The sequence below is a fragment of the Lissotriton vulgaris genome, chromosome 5 (genome assembly GCF_964263255.1).
Source record: "Lissotriton vulgaris chromosome 5, aLisVul1.2, whole genome shotgun sequence".
NCBI lineage: Eukaryota > Metazoa > Chordata > Amphibia > Caudata > Salamandridae > Lissotriton > Lissotriton vulgaris.
In genome coordinates, this window is record NC_141693.1 from 847,500,501 (window position 1) to 847,520,575 (window position 20,075).

Consider the following 20,075-nt stretch of genomic DNA (forward strand, 5'->3'; position numbering starts at 1 on the left):
ACCTGTTGTATTAATGGAAAAAACTGGACTTTAAGACAGCATACAAATTGTTTAACGAAAAATGTGATTTACTGAATAGAATGCCCCTGTGCTTTATATTACATAGGTAAAACCACACAGGAGATGAAGAAAAGAATTATGCAACACCAGTCTAGGATAAGATGCAAAGTTGAGACAACTCCAATGGTTGAACACTATTTAACTAAAAAACACTCCCCATGCAAGATGAAATGGTTTGTTTTAGAAGCTGTTAAACAGTCAAAAAGAAGACATGATGTGGATCGTCTGCTCACCATGAAAGAGAATAGGTGGATCTGGTCAGCTAAAACAGTAGAGAAGGGGTTAAACTCTTTTGTGGAATGGCAGGTACTGGCAACCGTCCGTTGAGATAGTTACAGGATATATCCCTTAGTAGGCTCTTATTGAGTAAGTGGTATTTAGTGCAAATCTATAATTTCCAATGCTGGTGTGGCATGCGTACGAATATATACATGAATTAGCATGCTAAGACGGGTGCAGTCGTAATGAGAACAATTGCATTTCTGGAGATACTGCTCATTCCTATTGAGAGCCAAATGACAGCTAGTGTATGAGCAAGGCATTTGGCGGATAATTGGTGAAGATAGTTTCACCTTCTGTTTTCCGACATATGTTGCCTAGGGGGTGACGCTACAGTGCAAAAATTGCCGCTCTGTTCATTGTCTTTTGGTCACACGGGTGCCGATAGTTTTTGCTCTGCCTGTCCTCGATAGGTCTAACGCATGGAGGGTCAGGCACTGATTTAGCTCCCAAGATGGCCGACACGTTTTGGGCTTACGTGAGTTCACATGACATAGACCAGAAGTCATAGAGGGATAGTAGGACGCCGCCAACGACTCGATTGCTAAGACGAGTGGGATGTACGAGGTGGATTCATTCTACTCAAGTTAGTTGCTATGTCTAGAACCGTTAACGTTATTGCAGGAGTATGTAGCTTCTAGTTGCCAATTAGTATAGTACACTGAGCGCTTCACGCTGATTTCTGTCTTTGTCTCTCAGAACTCCACGTGGGCTAATTAAAGCGCCTTTCACATATAGACCCCCGTAGAAAATAGAGAAAAAAGAGGCTGAAGGTAAGATTGAGATATTTAATGAGTTGTGCAGTGTAATAACAAGAAGTTTGAATGTAGAACTAGCTTTGAGTACAGAGACATAGTTGTGGTCTTTTTGTTTGCAGGACCAGTCGTTCTGGCTTTGAATTTATGGTCAACACTGTGAGTATTCTTTTGGGACTTGTATACTTGTGAATATTCCAACACGTGGCATGACATGTATATCCGGGTTATATTCGTGGCTACAGTTGGTGAAAGTCTTGTGGTAAATGTCCTCTCCACTGTTCCCCACTAGATAGACTGTACTATGTCATCTGTGACATCATTGAATGCCTGGGTGACTCTCTGGCTCACAGTGTCTCTCTCTACCTGACTGTGGCAGTTGGTCATCTCAGGCTGAGCTGCTAACAGCTAGCTCCTAGTGGGGTTTTACTTCTCTACTTAATATCTTGGAAGGAACTTACAATAAAGAATCTTACCTACACAGTGGACTGTGCATCTTCCTTTACCACATTTTGGCGACGTTTTGAACTGGATTAACCTACGCGTGCAGTTAAGAATAAGGAATTAAGCAACTGCAAAGAAAAGAACCCAAGACATCAAGAATTTAAACTAAAAGGTAATGCCCAGCTGACCCCACCAGTGTCGTGTTCCACCTGGACAGCCTGCACCCTGGGCGCATGACTTTACTTTGATGTTTGTTTGTGTTTTAGTCAGCCTGCAACCTGCAACCTAGGCGTTTTGGGTTCTAAGACACTCTAAAGTTCCCTCTGCCTATGCCTTCCTGCATGTAGAAACAAGCTCTTACTAAAAAGCCATTCTGTTTAAAATCGACGCACTATTCCTGCACCTTGGGGGTTCTAAGACACCCTAAAGTTCCCTCTGCCTATGCCTTCCTCCATGTAGAAACAAGCTCTTACTAAAAAGACATTCTGTTTAAAATCAACGCACTATTCCTGCACCTTGGACGAAGGCATCTGGTCTGCGACATTGATCAGTTGTTCTCGGCAGCGCTGTTTTGTGTGAGCGTCTCTGTCTCTGTCCTATGAACAGGAATTCATTTCAGGCATCTTATGTGGAATTTAAGGCGTCGCATGTACACGAGCGGATGAGAGACTGTCTCCGAGTTTTCTTTTTATTGTGCCATGACGATTGCCTTTGTTTTTAGCATCTAGCCATTAACAAAGCACAGTGTGGTGTTTTGCCATTGTCTACTCACCGTCCTGGATGCTGATGACGGTTGGTCGACGGTTGGCCAGCAGCGATCTCTTCTCTTTCCCTGCTACCGTTTAATTGATGGCATGTTGAGAATGCATCTAGGAATTAGCGAAGGTCTTCCTCCGTAGCGAAGCCCCTGTGATGTCAGGCTTTCTCTCACGCTGCAGCTTTCCGGTTGTCTTCTTTCAGCACGCTTTGGCTGTGAACCATCCGGCAGAGACGTAACAGCGTGCCGCCATCTTGCTCAGGATCAGTATATTGTGTACTGCGTACTCTTGTCTGGTGCTGCGTCTTGCAAATTAAAGCTCAAAGTATCCATGTTGTGTTCCCAGTGTAGCTTCAATTTAAACTCGCACACTGTGGTCTTCAATTTCCTGGTGTGACGGGCACGATTTGTGTCGGCACCTAGCGAACCTGATCGTAACAACCTGATCATAACAATGGTCCTTTTACACATCTCTGCCGCAGAGCCGACCGGAGTTGGGACACTATTACTGCCGGTGATCTCCGATTCAGAAATATTTTTGGGACTACAAGACTCCTCCACAAGTGAATGGAATGACCTTCTTGCGTTAAAGACCCGGGTGAGAAGTCGCTCACCGGAGCTAATATTATTAATGTATTTGTGTAGCAGTTCTCAACGCCTAATGCGTATCATTTAGCACAGCTTTGTTTTGTATAGGAGTGTGTTTTTAGCATGGGAAATTCCTGTTGCTTCTTTACAAAGTGTGTCGTAGTATGGTGTGGTGGGGTAGTCAATGCTCATGCATTTTGTCAGGGTTGGTATCCTGAAGTGTACCCTATCTAGGGGAGGTGGTGTCTGTGTGGGTAGTCAATGTCCCATGTAGTGGTGTTTGATGGTAGTCCATGCCCTATTCTTGTTCCCTAGTTTATTATCCTGTGGTGTACCCTACTCAGGGGAGATTGTGTATTTGTGGGTAGTCCATGCCCCATGTAGAGGTGTTTGTGGGTAGTCCATGCCCCATTTTTGTTCCCAGTGTTATTGCGGGTAGTCCATGCCCCATTTTTGTTCCCAGGACCACTGTCCTGTGGTGTACCCTTCTCAGGGGAGGTTGAGTGTTTGCGGGTAGTCCATGCCCCATTTTTGGTTCCCAGGATTACTGTCCTGTGGTGTACCCTTTTCAGGGGAGGTTGGGTATTTGCGGGTAGTCCATGGATTACTGTCCTGCGGTACATTCCTCATACTCTGTGCTGTCCCTTGCTTTTGGTGGAGACTGTATGTGCACTTTGTTCTGGTCGAAGTCTACCTTCTTGTAACTTGTGGCCAGGGTTTTATGTTGGTAAGACTTTGAGCTGTGAATTTATCATATCTTTAGTGTCAGCATGTCTTTTTCAGGGGAAGTTCCAGTTCTTTGAAAAGATTGTTTTTCTTTGGTGAATTTTTTTGAAAGGGGTTTTCTCTCTTACTCCCTCTAGCGTCTTCGTCTACACTCACTTTTGTTCTAGGGTGTTTACCCTGTGGTGTACTCATGTGTGGGGAGGTTATGAGTGTGACCACTTAGCTTAGCTGCTTTGGTTCGTTAAGGGAGGGGGATGTGGCATATTGTATTACAATTTAGTTTTCTTTGTTCACATTTCTGCTACTGATACCTCATGCTAATGTTATCTCTGAACATCTCATTTGGCTCATTCTTGTACTTTCCTGCTGATGATACTTTTGAGGTATTTTGCCTATTGTGTTTTCTATTCTGTTCTTATTCCATAAGGGAAGAGGATGTGTGGTAAATGTCCTCTCCACTGTTCCTCACTAGATAGACTGTACTATGTCATATGTGACATCATAGAATTCCTGGGTGACTCTCCGGCTCACAGTGTCTCTCTCTACCTGACTGTGGCAGTTGGTCATCTCAGGCTGAGCTGCTAACAGCTAGCTCCTGGTGGGGTTTTACTTCTCTACTTAATATCTGGGAAGGAACTTACAATAAAGAATCTTACCTACACAGTGGACTGTGCATCTTCCTTTACCACAAGTCTCTTGAACCATTGGTGAATACTTGGTGAATACATTTTAATAGGTATCTCTATTAGCAGTTGAGTTACTCGTACACATAAGGCACTTACGGGTATTCTCTGGTGTTTGGCAGGTAGCACTTATGTAAATAGGCACTTATAAACACATGTTTGGGCAGACGAAACACATAATGAAAACAACTACTACTACCCAATTATTGGGTAGTAGTTTTGATTATATTATATGCTTGTTTTATGATAGATTCATGGTGCAACACATTTCCTTATGATGGTCTCGATAAATTACAATACGTGAGACCGAAACGTCGACGACAAGACACTTTTTTGGGAATATTATCAACTATCACTGTATCATAATATTGTACATGAATGTTGAATAAATGTATAAATGGCAAATTTGTAAATACTGAGCATATAACCTTTAAAAGTGTCATTAACCACTGCTCATGTGAATGAAACTGGGTAGTAGTTTGTGTTTGAGTTGCCATTCATGAATTGTCATATGGATTTGTACCTATGCGGAATGAAGAGGAGATGCTTTTATATATCTTATGAAAAGTAAAAACAAATTGGTTATTTGACAATAGTCTCTTGAGTATTTTGAAATTTTGTTCACTGTTGTGACTTAAATAATTGGTAAAGAATTTATAATAATTCCTTCAGGGACGATTATTTTTGTGTTATTGATGATACCCAGTCCCTTGGGAATATTGGGTTGCCCTATTAGTGTTTCCTTCTTCAAAGCCAGACATCAATGGCTAATCCAACTGTGCGGAAACCAGGGGTCTAAATGTTGTGTAGAGATATTTAGGCTCCTGAAATATAATACTGAAAAGCCCATTGTTTTTGCAGTGCTGTTTCTATTTTCTATGTGGTGTGTGCGTAAGTCATATTTGAAAAACAACCCACAGTTGTAAGTTGATATATTTTGTAACAGGTCTTGGTCTATTTTTTATTTATTTAACTCATATTTTGATAGTTTTAAATAGTTTTAGTGGATTTCAAGATTGAGGGAGTATTTTATACCAATTTTAGGTATTTTTTTACCACAGGGATTACATTTTTGGGTCAATAGACTTTATATTTTCTAAAATTGAATCTTCCAATTTTGACTATTAATTGCATTTTCCAACAAGGTATTATATATTATATATCAATTAGGTGTGCCAATTGAACTCTAAATCAGGTAATTGCTGGACATGTCAATGTGTATTTTAAGTTTTTTTAATGTTTTGTATGACTTATTGCACCTGCACTTTTATGACCTATTGACCGAAATAAAGTATTCGAAAGAAAAAAAAAAGAAAGTATTATTACAGTCCGACATGGTTTGTGTTGTGGTATATAGATTTATTGTGGGTGTGGTACCATTGCATAATATGGTGGGCAAGTTACCCAATCTTGGTATAATTTGTCTTTACGTCGCATGAAGCAACCTGTATAATTTGACTGTCACTGTCACTATTTGAAATTTTATGTCATTCTTTACAGACTAGTGGATTGGTTTTATGGATGATCTGATAAGACTTTAGAGAACAATATTATCAGGGTGACTGTGCTGTAAGTCATGCATAAATCACTGTATGATCTATTTGCATGGTTGCATAATGTTGTTTATGCTCTTACTGCAGGGTTATGTACAAGTGTTACTACTTACAAAACTATGTTTATTTTCCATATAATACTGAATTGGTCCTATATATGAAATTATACGTTTTAGAGATTTGTATTGCCAGGATGTCTGTACCAAATACACTACATAAATCACCTCATACGCTACCAGCATGGTTGCACAATGTTGTATTATGCATATTTGCACATAGATTGATGGAAGGCTCTTGTACTTGGCGACTAAGTTGTCTATAGTTTTAACTCCTCGTTAAGTTTGATTTTTTGCAATATTTTGTATGAATTAATTGCATTCTTTTTTTATTTTTAATCGAATAAAGATTTATTGCTTATGATGAGTGCGGTGCTTAAGGCCTCTGTACAGAGTCCCGCAACCGGCTTATTAAAGTCAGAGCACCAAATACCAAGGCTGGGAAGACCTGACACCACCTCAGCCCTTTTTAATCCTCTGCCAGAAATTACCTGCCCCTTTACATCACTCTTGCAGGTTCCTGCTTTCACCCTTGGTGATTGTTTTTCGGCCTTTCTCTTCCTCCATCTTTCCCGTTTGTGTGTTTCCCTTACTTGCTCTTGGGCAATGTCTTATGAGGAAAAATAAGTGCCAGTCTCCAAAAGTGAGTGCCAGTGACTTCAGCAGCAACCACAGGCTCAAATTAAGCACAGTGCAGTCCTCTAGTCTTACTACTGAAACCCCAACACAAAATTCTTGATGGCACCTATTTAGACTATGACTAAATATGTGAACGCATTTCAAAGTTCCAGTTTTTTAAGAGTCAAGACTGAATGAAGGTATTACACATTGTATTGGGATATATTTGGCAGCTAAGAAGTAGTTGTGAGACATGCCCTCACGCCTGGTAGCTAAAGGCTAAAAGAGCTAGGGAAAGAGTTAAGTTATTAAAAACAAAATCCCATTCCAGAATGGTTAATGCCAAAACTGAGTGTAAAATTAGTATGATGGAAGCCTGTGCATTTTTCAAATGTGCTTAGATAGTTTAGGAATAGTGTTGATTTGTACAGTTCTAAATTTTCAATTACCCATGCTATCGTGATTGAGAGGGCAAAATGTGCTCTTTTGTAGCTGAACATGTGTTAAAGACCAGCAGGGAAACACAATGTCTATTTTTCCCAGAGAGAACATGCTCTATGCTTCCACTCCTCTGACCAGCACAGTGCAGTGACAGTCTTCACTTATTCATGTAAGTCTACTGTGGCATCCTCAGCAAAGTACTGATTGTGGAAAACGGTGGGGTGTGTTTGATGTGCCCTGCACCTTTCGAAAACACATAATTGTACCATGGGGCACATATTCGACTTCCTTTGCTTGTTATGTTCAGTAGGGTTTGAGCCAGTTTTGGCGTTGGCCTTAAGTAGATCGCTTGCTGTTTGCTCAGAATATGGAGACAGCATGCTGTCCCCCAGGCTTCACAATCCGATGTCAGCGTGACTTGTAAACACTCCACTTGTCACCTCTTACTGTACACGTAGAGCCTCTAATTATGACGATGCAGATGCAAAATCAGAAAGTGAAATATGGACTGGATCTACTGCACTGACAATTGTAAATCTTTTCCCCCCAGTATTTGACTAAAAAAGCCTTTCAGGATATGATTATATATAATATTTAATTATGCATTTTACAACCCTGAAGAGAAATTCCGAATTGACACAGCCAATTAGCATGGCCAGTAAGCATGCACCAGCCACTGTTACATGTTTACATTATATGAATTTTTAATCCCGGATACTATTACCCACTATGGCAGAGCTTCTGTTTCCCTACTGAGAGAGATAGGGGGAAGCAGCATGAAAGCTGAAGATTTACAAAAGACTGACAAATAATGTCAGCTTTGTCTCTTGCAGCACTCCTGTTTCTCTCCCACCCCACTTTCCTGATGCAGGGTGTTAATTGCATGTGCTGGGCACCCTCAGGCAAATGTGAGGAGAAAAGGTAAATTTTTATAAGCCTGTTAATGGGGAAAGGACCTCTGTGTGAGACCGCAGGCAGCTGTGTGAGGGATAGGTGAGCAGGGGAGAAGGCAGCAAAACAGAAGCTTGTGCTCACTGTGGTGTGCCAGGGAGGGCACCCCATTGGAAGATGCAGCACCAGAAGTAACACAACATGAGAATGAAAGTTAAACCTAAAGCGTGGCGCACTAGGAGTTAAAGTATGTTCACAATTATTAACAAGCAGGAAAAAAAGTCGTTCCCAAAGAAACATATACACACCTTCAGCATAAGGAAACTGTAGTTGGACAGTGCCCCTGAGTGAAAGACGGAAGTGAAGTACCGGGAGCGCTAACCAATGAGAAGTCAGCAAAGAAGGGCGACGTAGGAGTGAATAAATGAAAAGAAGCAGGTGGGATTACACTCCGTATAGTGATTACAGCAGGTCTTGCAGACAGCTCATGTGCGCTGCCTATGCTCAACTTAAAAATCGGGAAGATCGACCATCACCAGGCCAGTTTGGTATATAGACTCTTTTCCAGCCTGGGTGATGAATCCCAGTCCGAGAATTACTATAATGTTTTTAATAATTTGTGCTGTAGAATTCTATAATTTACCATACCTGAGTAGTTCACATGATATACAGTTCCAGGCTATCCCCGCGAATGACATGACTTCATACTTCAGCTTGCCATGAACTTTTTCACTGGATAATAAGTAAGTGATGCTTCTGTTATTTACATGCTCAAGGGGATGGTGAGAGGTAGTCATGTGGGATACTTATTAAAAGATCATACCCTGCTAGTGTCCTTCAAACAATGATATGCTGGTCACTTTTCTGGTAATCTATAGACAGTTTGAAAGCTTCAAAGCCACTGTGCTAAAAATGTAATTGTTTTCTTTAAATTCTGTTATGAACATGTACCGTTAAAATGCACAACCGATGACCATTTTGTATTTTTTAATTTGTGATTATTGACAGGTCTCCACATGTCATGTAAAGTTTTCCCTCACCTGCACTTCTTCGGCAGTATCACTTGTAAACGCTAATGATGTAAGAGTGCCTGCATGTTCAATTTTAAAATGTACTGTGGTAACCCTTCTGTTGAGGCATATACATGTTATCCACTATTGTATTAATGATGAAATGGCACCTATTTTTTTCAATGTCCGATAGTGAGCCAAATATATTTAGAAAATGAATGGTCAGCATAGAATTTGAGTTGAGTCAAACATTATTTTCAAACAAAAAAATATTAAGTCTTGATATGTAATTTTCTTTTTTTCTACCTATAGAACCTCGATCAATGGATGAGCCAGGTAAGCCCAGTGAGAAATACCATGTAATTATATGCAACATGCCTAACAGTTTATCATGCACTTTGGAGTTTCTGAGTGTTGGATCTCTTAATGCTTAGCCATAGATCATTTCTATGCAGGCTATTGATCATGTATGAAGAACAAATTAAGTGGACCATGAATGATATCACAATGCCTTGTCTTCCCTATTGTATTGTAATTGTAATTGTATTGTAATTGCATTTATATAGCGCTTACTACCCCTGACGAGGCGTCGAAGCGCTTTTTCGGCGAGTAGCACGCTACTCCGGGACCCATAGAGGATTAGTGTTGAATTAGTATAGTGAAACATGCAAGTACATTTTAAGTGGTGGATAGGTTAGTCAGTTATTTGGATTTGGAATGATAATAGAAGGATAGAGAAGGTTTGTATTTATATAGCGCTTGTTGACGCACTCTATTCAGGAAGCCTATAAAGGATTAGTGGTGAATTAATATGGTGAAATATGAAGTAATTTCAGTGGTGGATATTAGTCAGTTACCTGAAGTGAGAAGAATAGCAGAGGGATAAAAGGGGAAGAAAGATTTGCATTCATATAGCACGTGTTACCCCTGATGGCTGTTGAAGCGCTTTTCTGGAGAGTAGCACGCCACTCCGGAACCCATAAGGATTAGTGTTGAAAATTAGTATAGTGTAAATATGAAGTAATTTAAGTAGTGGATATGTTATTCAGTTATTTGGGTAGTATATTTGATGAAATCAAGAAACCTTCTTAGGGGTCCCACTGATACTTGGTCCTTTTAAACCATCAAAGAAGAAATTGGCACAGAAGCTGAAATATAAAAGAACATCTTTATTTACCTCAAATGAGTGAGACTACGTCACACAGAATCCTTAGCAACTGAATAAGCCAGTCTGAGGAGTACAGAAAACAGAGGCCTTATATATGCTTAGGGTTACATAGTAAGCATAAAACCAAGGGACAGTCCTGGCTCATGTAAGCATGCAACATGACTAATATGGATATACAAGATCTGCTTGCTCTACAAAGTGGGAGGATAGTTACTTCTCCATACAGCAGCAAAAATAGCCTGATAGTTATACTAGAGAACAGGAGTATAGTTGAATATGGAATTTGAGAAGTGAACATGTTAGTCTGTTAGTTTTGATTGAAAAGGATAGTGGAGGGATAAAAGAGTGAATGATTTTTTTTATGTCTTAGTAGTAGGAGGAGGCTTTTGGATGAGTAAAAAGGAGATTTAGAGGGGAGGAGTCAGACGGAAGAGTTTATAAAGGTTTGTTTTAGGGGATCGGTATAGTAAAAAGAGGTGTCTGATGATGCAAGGAGGGATAGAGTAGGAGAGAGTCTAGAAAGGGTTATTTTGGCGATCATAGTAGTGGTATGGGGTTTGGGATACATGAGAGAGTGGATGTAGAAGATGTAATGATAGATGTAATAGGATGAGAGATAGAGTAGTGCTTTGTAAGGAGTAGTAGAAAGAAGTTTGAGATAAGTCAGAAGGTTGGGCTAGAAGATATATTGAGCGAAGTATAGGCTGAGAAATAGGGTAGTGCATTGGAAATGCTAAATTCAAGAAAGTGATAAATATATAGATCCATAAGTACATTGAAAGTATATAGATACATAAAGGAGGTAAGTATATGTAGATTAAAGATATTGATAGAGGCACAGGATGAGAAATAGGGTAGTGCATTGGATATGCTTTTTCAGGAGAAAAGTAACAGACACACAGATCCAAGTACATGGAAGGTACATAGATGCACAATGGAAGTATGTACATGTAGACCAAAGATTATTTTTATTTATTTATTATTATTTTTTCTCTTAACATAATATTATTTTACATGTTTATACAAAGTAATACACACAGATAGGTACCTATCTATAGTGAAAACAAATGCTTATATACAGAGGGATATGCTGTAAATGCCTGTTTGCGTATGGTGCTTATGTGGGGAAGAGCCAAATCTTGAGTAGTTTTCTGAAGATAAGTTGGTTGTCGGTGGACCTTATGTTGGGGTAAAGAGTTCCATAGTTTGGCTGCTTGAACAGAGAAGGATGTACCAACCTTGGTTTTTTTCTTGTATGGTGGGATTTTGAGGCGAGATGCTCCTTTAGAGCGGAGTTTACTTTGTTGATTGTGTTTGGTGATTTTATTCCTGATGAAGAATGGTCCTATTCCATGTATTGTTTTGTGGGTGATACAAAGCAGCTTGAACGTGGATCTTCTGGCAACCGGTAACCAATGCAGGGCTTTCAAGGCAGAGGAAATGTGGTCTCGCGGTTTGATCTGCAAGAGTAGTCTGGCAGCTGAGTTCTGAATCCGATGTAGTCTTTTCATGGTCTTTAAAGGTGATCAGTGGTAGAGGCTATTGGCGTAATCGAGTTTGGACAGAACGAGGGAGATGGTAGCTTGGACCTTGTGTGGAAATCCAAATGAGGGAAAGTTCGTTGCAGCATTTTTATAGTAGCAAAGCTTGATCTTGCTAGTTTATCCACTTGGGCATTCATCGACAGCTTGGAGTCCATGGTCATTCACTTTAAGCAGTAATCCCAGTTCATCAGGCCATGCGGCAAGCAGGTTGTAATGTTTCCAATCGACACACGTGAGTATTTCAGTTTTTGAAGCATTCTATTTGAGATGGCTCCAAGTCATCCACTGATCCACTGCTCTGAGACAGCTGAAAATTGGTGATTTTCCAATGTCTTTGGGGCATTACAGTTGAAGAAGTATTTGCTTGTCATCTGCATAGTTATAGCATGTGAGGTGAAATGTATTGATCAGTACTGGTAATGACTTCATGTAGATGTTGAAAAGCATGGGCGAGATGATAGAACCTTGAGGGACCCCTGCTTTTGTGGAGTACAGTTTGGACGAGAAAGGTGGGGTATGGATTACACTAGTTCTGTTTAGAAGGTAGGACGCGATCCAGTCTAGAGCAGTTCCCTCTATGCCGGCTTCATTAAGTCTTTGTTTCAGAGTGTCATGGTCAACCGTGTCAAAGGCAGCTGAGCGTTGCATTCAACTGTATTCTTTAGGTCATCCCAGATGGCAAGGAGGGCAGATTCAGTGCCTCTTCCCAGACGGAATCCTGTTTGGAAGTCTGAAAGTATGTCCTTCTCTTCAATGAATTGTGACATCTGGGTGAACACTGCTCTTTCTATCAGTTTGCCCAAGAAAGGTCCATTTGTAATGGGTCTGTAGTTATCAGGGTTCAGCGGGTCCAAGTCTGTTTTCTTCAGTAAAGGGAGTATGTATGACTTTTTGAGTTCTTCTGGAAATATTCCAGTAGTTAAGGAATTGTTGATGATTCTTCTTCTTACTGGGGGGGCAGCAGAGGCTGTTAAAATAATTGTCTTGAAAGTTTGTGGCGGACAGGGGTCAGAAGGGCTCCCGGCAGGTGCTCGCTTTGACCAGGTCCATAAATTCATTGTGTGAGATGTATTGGAAGGATCGGAGAGGCTTGATTAGAACATTCTTGGATTGTTGTATTGTACAAGGGTTAGTGCTGGTGCTTTGTTTCTGTTTTAAGTATGAGTCCAACGTGTCTGCTTTATCCCTGTAATGATTTGCCAGTTTGTCTGTGAAATCTTGAGTAATAGGATGAGTTCCTTCTAGGCAATTTGGTTCACAAGGAACAGTAAGAAGGAGGGGGAGAGGAAAGGGTGGGGCAGAAGAGAAACTGAATATGTGACCAGTAAAGAGAAGAAAAGAACATGAAATGAAAGAAGGCATCGTTATGTTATGTTGTGCTATGCCATGCTGAGTTTAACTTGCATTCATTTTCATTTTTATTGTTCTTTTAAATCTATGCAGACATATGCACCTAATGGGAAATTATAAGCAACGTGCCCATTCTTGAGACTGGAGTAGCGTCTATTTTTCTTTTTTTTAAGTTAATTTTATTATATTTCCTTTAAATTTGCTAGATCCACGTTGAAGAGCAAGATCAGGAAATGCACAATTCACCTTCTTTCTTTGATACATTTCTTTTATTGACTAGCTGTACCCGGCCACACATTTCTGTGGCTCAGTCTGGTTAAATGGAAGAGAAAGAAAAGAGTAGGAGCACATTTCTAATATGTTTAATTTCATGATGCTTGTGGGTATACAATATGTTTTTGTCCATCCTAATATATGTAGACTATTGTCTATATGCGTCCCTTGTATTTGTTGTGCATCAACCAAATCGATAGGGTCTGTTCGGCCTTTCGATTAAAAGCACGCGTGTATTGGACACGAGCGTATTTGAATCCAAAGTTGTGTATATAAAAACATGCACTATTGTTGCAAAGTGAAATAAATCTTCCCCCTCCCTCCACCCACTTCCCGGCCGGCCATCCTGACACCAACTGTCCATCCTAATATATGTAGACTATTGTCTCTATGCGTCCTTTCTTAATGTTGCCAAGTGAACCAACTCTTCCACCCTCCCTCCACCCATTTCCCGGCCTGACGCGCTAATGTTGCAAAGAGAACCAACTCCTCCCCACTCCCTCCACCCACTTCCCGGTCTGCCATCCTGACACCAACTGTCCATCCTAATTTATTTAGACTATTGTCTCTATGCGTCCTTTCTTAATGTTGCAAAGTGAACCAACTCCTCCCCCCTCCCTCCACCCACTTACCGGTCTGCCTTCCTGACACCAACTGTCTATCCTAATATATGTAGACTATTGTCTATATGCGTCCCTTGTATTTGTTGCGCAGCAACCAAATCGATAGGGTCTGTTCGGGTTGCAAAGTGAACCAACTCCTCCCCCCACCCACTTCCTGGTCTGCCATCCTAACACCAACTGTCCATCCTAATATATGTAGACTATTGTCTATATGCGTCCCTTTTATTTGTTGAACAGCAACCAAATTGATAGTTGTGTTAGGTCTTTCGATTAAAAACACGCGCGTATTGGACACGCACGTATTCGAAACCAAAGTTGTGTATATATTAACACGGGCTAATGTTGCAAAGTGAACCAACTCCTCCCCCCTCCCTCCACCCACTTCCCAGTCTGCCATCCTGACACCAACTGTCCATTCTAATATATGTAGACTATTATCTCTATGCGTCCTTTCCTAATGTTGCCAACTGAACCAACTTCTCCCCCCTCCCGCCACCCACTTCCCGGTCTGCCATCCTGATACCAACTGTCCATCCTAATATATGTAGACTATTGTCTCTATGCGTCTATTTTAGCTGTTGCGCAGCAACCCAATCGATAGGGTCTGTTCGTCCTTTAGATTAAAAACATGCGCCTATTTGACATGCGCTTATTCGAATTCAACGTTGTGTCAAAATTTCAAATCAATCGGTGAAAAACTTTTGCAGGTTTAAGTTTTTTATCAAACGCACATTTGTCTTATTTGTCTGTTTGTGCTTTCGATTAAAAACCGCGCATATTCGACACTCGCATATTCGAATCCAACGTTTTGTACATAAAAACACTTGCGTATTCGAATGTAACGTTGTGTCAAAATTTCAATGTAATCGGTGAAGAACTTTTGTAGATTTAAGTTTTTTATCAAACGCACATTGACATTTTTATGTGTCCGTTTGTGCTTTCGATTAAAAACCGCTCATATTCAACACGCGCGTATTCGTATCCAATGTTGTGTATATAAAAACACTCGCGTAATCGAATGCAACGTTGTGCCAAAATTTCAAAGCAATCGGTGGAGAAATTTTGGAGATTTGCGATTTTGAACAAACGAACAGTTACATTTTTATTTATATAGATTTTCATCATAGTAAACCCCTTTGGTACTTGTCAATGTATAGAACATCAGCATGGCAATAACAGGAATAAACATGGTACACTTCACTCTTGACTTGCCGTCCTTCCTTTCCTAGGTTAAAAACTGTGGTAAAAGAGAGTACATACAAGTCTCACACCCAGTCTGTTAGTATAAATAGGGGAAGCCTACCTGCCGTTTGTTGTGCCTGAAGTGGGGGCCAAGTACGCTGAGTGCTGGGAACTTACTACAGGAGTAGGAGAGTGCAGAACTACACTGCCCAGACTCCCTTGCTTCTAACAACACTGCCACAGTGCCAGGCGGTGCCTAGGAAGCAACACCGTGCTCCCCGCAGTGTGGGAAGCCTACCAGCCGTTTGTTGTGCCTGAGGTGGGGGCCAACTACGCTGAGTGCTGGGGAGTTACTATGGGAGCAGGAGAGTGCAGAACTACACTCCCCAGACTCCCCTGCTGCCAATGACACTGCCGCAGTGCCAGGAGGTGCCTAGGAAGCGACACCGTGACCCCCGCAGTGTGGGACGCCTACCTGCCGTTTGTTGTGCCTGAGGAGGGGCCCAAGTACGCTGAGTGCTGGGGGATTATTACGGGAGCGGGAGAGTGCAGAACTACACTCCCCAGACTCCCTTGCTGCCATTGACACTGACACAGCACCAGAAGGCGCCTACAAAGAGACGCCGTGACCCCTGCAGCGTGGGAAGCCTAACTACCGTTTGTTGTGCCTGGGGTGGGGGCCAAATACGCTGAGTGCTGGGGGATTACTACGGGAGCGGAAGAGTGCAGAACTGCACTCCCCAGACTCCCTTGCTGCTAACGACACTGCCGCAGTGCCAGGAGGCGCCTGCAAAGAGAGGCCTTGACCCCTGCAGCATTTGAAGCTTACCTGCCGTTTGTTGTGCCTGAGGTGGGGGCCCAGGACGCTGAGTGCTGGGGGATTACTACGGGAGAGGGAGAGTGCAGAACTACACGCTTCATACTCCCTTGCTTCCAATGACACTGTTGCAGTGCCAGGAGGTGCCTACAAAGTGACACCACAACCCCTGCAGTGTGGGAAGCCCACCTGCCGTTTGTTGTGCCTGAGGTGGGGGCCAAGATTGCTGAGTGCTGAGGGATTACTACAGGAGCCGGAGAGTGCAGATCTACACTCCCCAGACTCCCTTGCTGCCAGCGACACTTTGTAGGCGCAGTGCCAGTTAGCGCCTACAAAGCGACACTGCAACCCCCTCAGTGCGGGACGCACACATGCGGCGCCCTTCAGAAGCCCGGACCAAGGGCGGGCCTGTCTGTGCCCGTCAGTGGCAATAAGAGGCAGGCCACCCTCGGTCTGCTGCATTTGCCGGAGAGTGGAGCTGGAAAATCCGTTGTGATCTAACAACCCTTAAAGGTACTGATGATACTCTCCTGGAAGTGACTATTTGTAAAAGACACTGGTGATTCAATCCGATAATAAGAACTGCCCTACTTTCCCTGTGGGCTGTCTCCCTTTTGGTGGTGTTATAAATGAGATAGTTCACGTTAGGGAGAAGCAGAGTGAGGTAAATGTTGAAAGTATTGGGCCCTGTTTGATTAAAGAAAGTTTAGTCTGACCCCATCCACATATATGGGTAAAAGGAAGTTACAAAGTGGGGGCGAAGATGGTGGGGACGGTGGAGGTTCTAGTTCAAATCGAGGTGGAAGATCAATAAGGCAAGGAAGATCCAGCCACATGCAGCTAATAATTGCGACTTAGACCGGATTGATGCCCTGATAGAGGAGTGTGAGGGTATTCTAGAACTAGAGCCTATGACACAAGCGACCTGTATTCAACCCCCCACCAGGTCATCCCCAGAAAAGAGAATGCCCTCTACCATCATCCCGGCAATGTTTCATAAAACAATTTAAAAAAAGTTGCTTGTAATGTTGATGTAGGAGAAATAGCCAAAGATTGTCCTGTTACTATAGATCACACCGTCACCATGGTAGAGCGTACAAATAGGTTCCTCACATTGCTGGATATCTCTGATAACGAACCACGTAGGGAAGAGGGGCCGCAGGAAACCCCGAAGACCCCAGTTTCTCTCGAACAGGGTGTGGTTAGGGGGTTGGACTCGTCCACGGAATACCAAGACTTGCTTTGAGAAATTATTTTGCTAAAACAAGAAATGGGCCTAATGAGAGGCCAGATAGAGGACCCAACATCGCTGGTAAAAACACTGACACCTAACCAGCTACAGCAAAACACACAAGATGATGGACAGAATGTTGCACAATGGCAAAACATTCACCCCGAGTCACAGATCTGGGTTTAATCCATCGTTATTTTGCTCACCAAGCCACCCCAGTTCAGACATGGCCATATGCGAATCAGTCTTGACCCTGTGCCTCATGGGAACAGTCCAGCCCAAACTGCCAAGCCATGTCTTTCCTGGACTGGAATCAAGCATCCTAGGACCGGTTTCTGGCTATCAGTCGTCTTCAGCCAGGATAGCTTGATTCCAGTGGCTTAGTGAGCACGGGACCCACGTCTGGGCATACCCTTCCCACATAGGGTGAACAGCAAAACACACAAGATGATGGACGGAATGTTGCACAATGGCAAAACATTCACCGCTAGTCACAGATCTGGGTTTAATCCATCGTTATTTTGCTCACCAAGCCACCCCAGTTCAGACATGCAGCTAGTAATTGTGACTTAGACCGGATTGATGCCCTGATAGAGGAGTGTGAGGGTATTCTAGAAATAGAGCCTACGGCACAAGCTACATGTGTTCAACCCCCCACCAGGTCATCCCCAGAAAAGAGATCGCCCTCTACCATCATCCCGGCAATAGTTCATAAAACAATTTTAAAAAAGTTGCTAGTAATGTTGATGTAGGTGAAATAGCCAAAGATTGTCCCGTTACTATAGATCACACTGTCACCATGGTGGAGCGTACTAATAGGTTCCTCACATTGCTGGATATCTCTGATAACTAACCAAGTAGGGAATAGGGGCCAGAGGAAACACAAAAGACCCCAGTTACTCTTGAACAGGGTGTGGTTAGGGGGTTGGACTCGTCCAAGGAATACCAAGACTTGCTTTGAGAAATTATTTTGCTAAAACGGAAATGGGCCTAATGAGAGGCCAGATAGAGGACCTAACATCGCTGGTAACAACACTGACACCTAACCAGCTACAACCAGGAGTTGCAAGGGAAAATAGAGACTTAGGACAATTACATGGTGGAATCCTGCCTACTCAGATAAAATCTAGGACTACCTCACCTATTGCCTCATATGTAAATCAAAGTCGGGCTGTTGAGGCCTCACCGAGATTGGGAAGATACAAGGCAGAGTACTCGAGGTTGCTTTCAATAAAGCCTAGACCTATTCCGAATTCCATCAGTAGCCAAAATAAAGAAAACCTTCACTGAGGCTCGATCGGGGGCCCCGGTACGATCTAATAACAACATTGTTTTTCAACCTATACACCCAGTGAATGAACAGCCAGTTAGGCACCCGGTTTGGAAATGTGCAATTCTTTGAAAACCGTTATGGTGAATGTACCGAAGCTAGATGTAAATAAAAGATATGAAAGTGAGGATTCCCTAATGAACAAATCCATTCATTGGATATGGCATGCGAGAGGATGCCGTTCCGTAATAAGGGAAGATATAGTAAAGGCCTGCAGGCTGGTATCAACTGCAAACTCCTTGGATAGTATCGAGCTGACGATGGCTAGAGCGGATCTAGCGGAAAATCTTTTTGCCCTAGAATTCCGTACAACTGCACTAGGTCAGTCAACTATCCAGTTTAGACCCCCCCAAGGAATAGTGGGATTGCTTATCCATATGAGAATACTCTAACTAGGCTCAGGGGAGTATCCACTCTGGAAAACATAGATTGACATGAGATGGAATTGGTGAAGAAACAGCAGGTTCATCCTTTAACTAAGATGGCCCGTAGGGTCAGCCCACTAGGGTGTGATTGGCCAGCATCAGAGCTGGATCCAGTTGTAAGTGAGGATATCCTGCCAACTGTACTATACGAAGGGCCAGGACAGGAAGGCTACTTAAGCCCTTGTGTTATAAGCAAACTACCACTGCAAATACATCATCTATAACAAACACATTGTTGTATTGGAACATTGCAGGATTAGATTCAAAGCTGGGATCCCCAGAGTGACAGGCTTTTATTGAGAAGTATGAAATCTGCTGTTTTAAGAGATTTGGGCAGAAGTCCCCATTTTTGTGTTAGGTATCTAAATTGTTATATCCCGGCTGTTAAAAGGCCCAAAAGGGAGACCATCAGGGAGACTGACAATATGGTTGAAGCAATATATGGGATTATACATTAAAGTACTCCCAACATAGTCAGGATATTCAGGCCATTAGAGTGTCTAGGGGTACTAATGGGATAGTGGTAATATATAATGTCTATGTGAGAGGCCAACGGGGGAAACTCAATTTGCATAGAAAAGAGATTAGGGGCACTTAATTGCCATACAATGTCAGACATAACGGGGGCTACCACATTTGATAACGGCCACTATTCCAGCAGGATAGACTATGTGTTGGTTAGCCTAGCACTTTGGCATAGAGTGAAGGATATGAGGATCCGAGTGAGACTGGAAAGCGACCACAATCCTTTAAGTGTGGACTTGGACCTTTTTTGTTCCAAAGATCCTCACGAAGTCTTATATAGTTATATTACTACTGACGTTGTCCCAACAAATGATCTAAGGCGTCTAAAATGGACTAAGTTAAAAGACCTACCGGGTGTACTTGCTAGCATTGAAAGAGAACTAGACCAGGCGATCAGTGAACTGCAGGATAGAGCAATGATTCCGAATGATTTAAAGAGTTTTATTTGCATTCATAATGAATTTTTTGATCTATTGCGTGCACATTTCAGTATAAGGAGCAAACCAAAGAAGATGATTACACCCAAACCTCAGGAATGGTATAGTTCGGAATGTAAAAAATCCCGTGCAGACTTAGGGAAGCTATCATACAAGGGGACCCCATAGTGGTACGAGCAGCAAGGGCCACATATCTTTTTTTTTTTTTATGTCCTCATAACCACCATGTAGACAAAGTACCAAAGGAAATTACAAAAACAGCTGTCTCAGTTTATTTCGTAAACTGGAAGGGACACAAGTCTTATGGGG

At 42.2% G+C, this 20,075-nt stretch overlaps 1 protein-coding gene across 1 annotated transcript in view; it reads left to right on the top strand.

Moving 5' to 3' along the window:
- Positions 1–20,075, top strand: part of MYPN (myopalladin) — a 2,267,856-nt gene that overhangs the window by 809,968 nt on the left and 1,437,813 nt on the right. Inside the window, exon 8 of the mRNA XM_086922400.1 lies at positions 9,174–9,197. Within this exon, the coding sequence (XP_086778526.1) occupies positions 9,174–9,197 (24 nt within the window). The remainder of the gene's footprint in view (positions 1–9,173; positions 9,198–20,075) is intronic.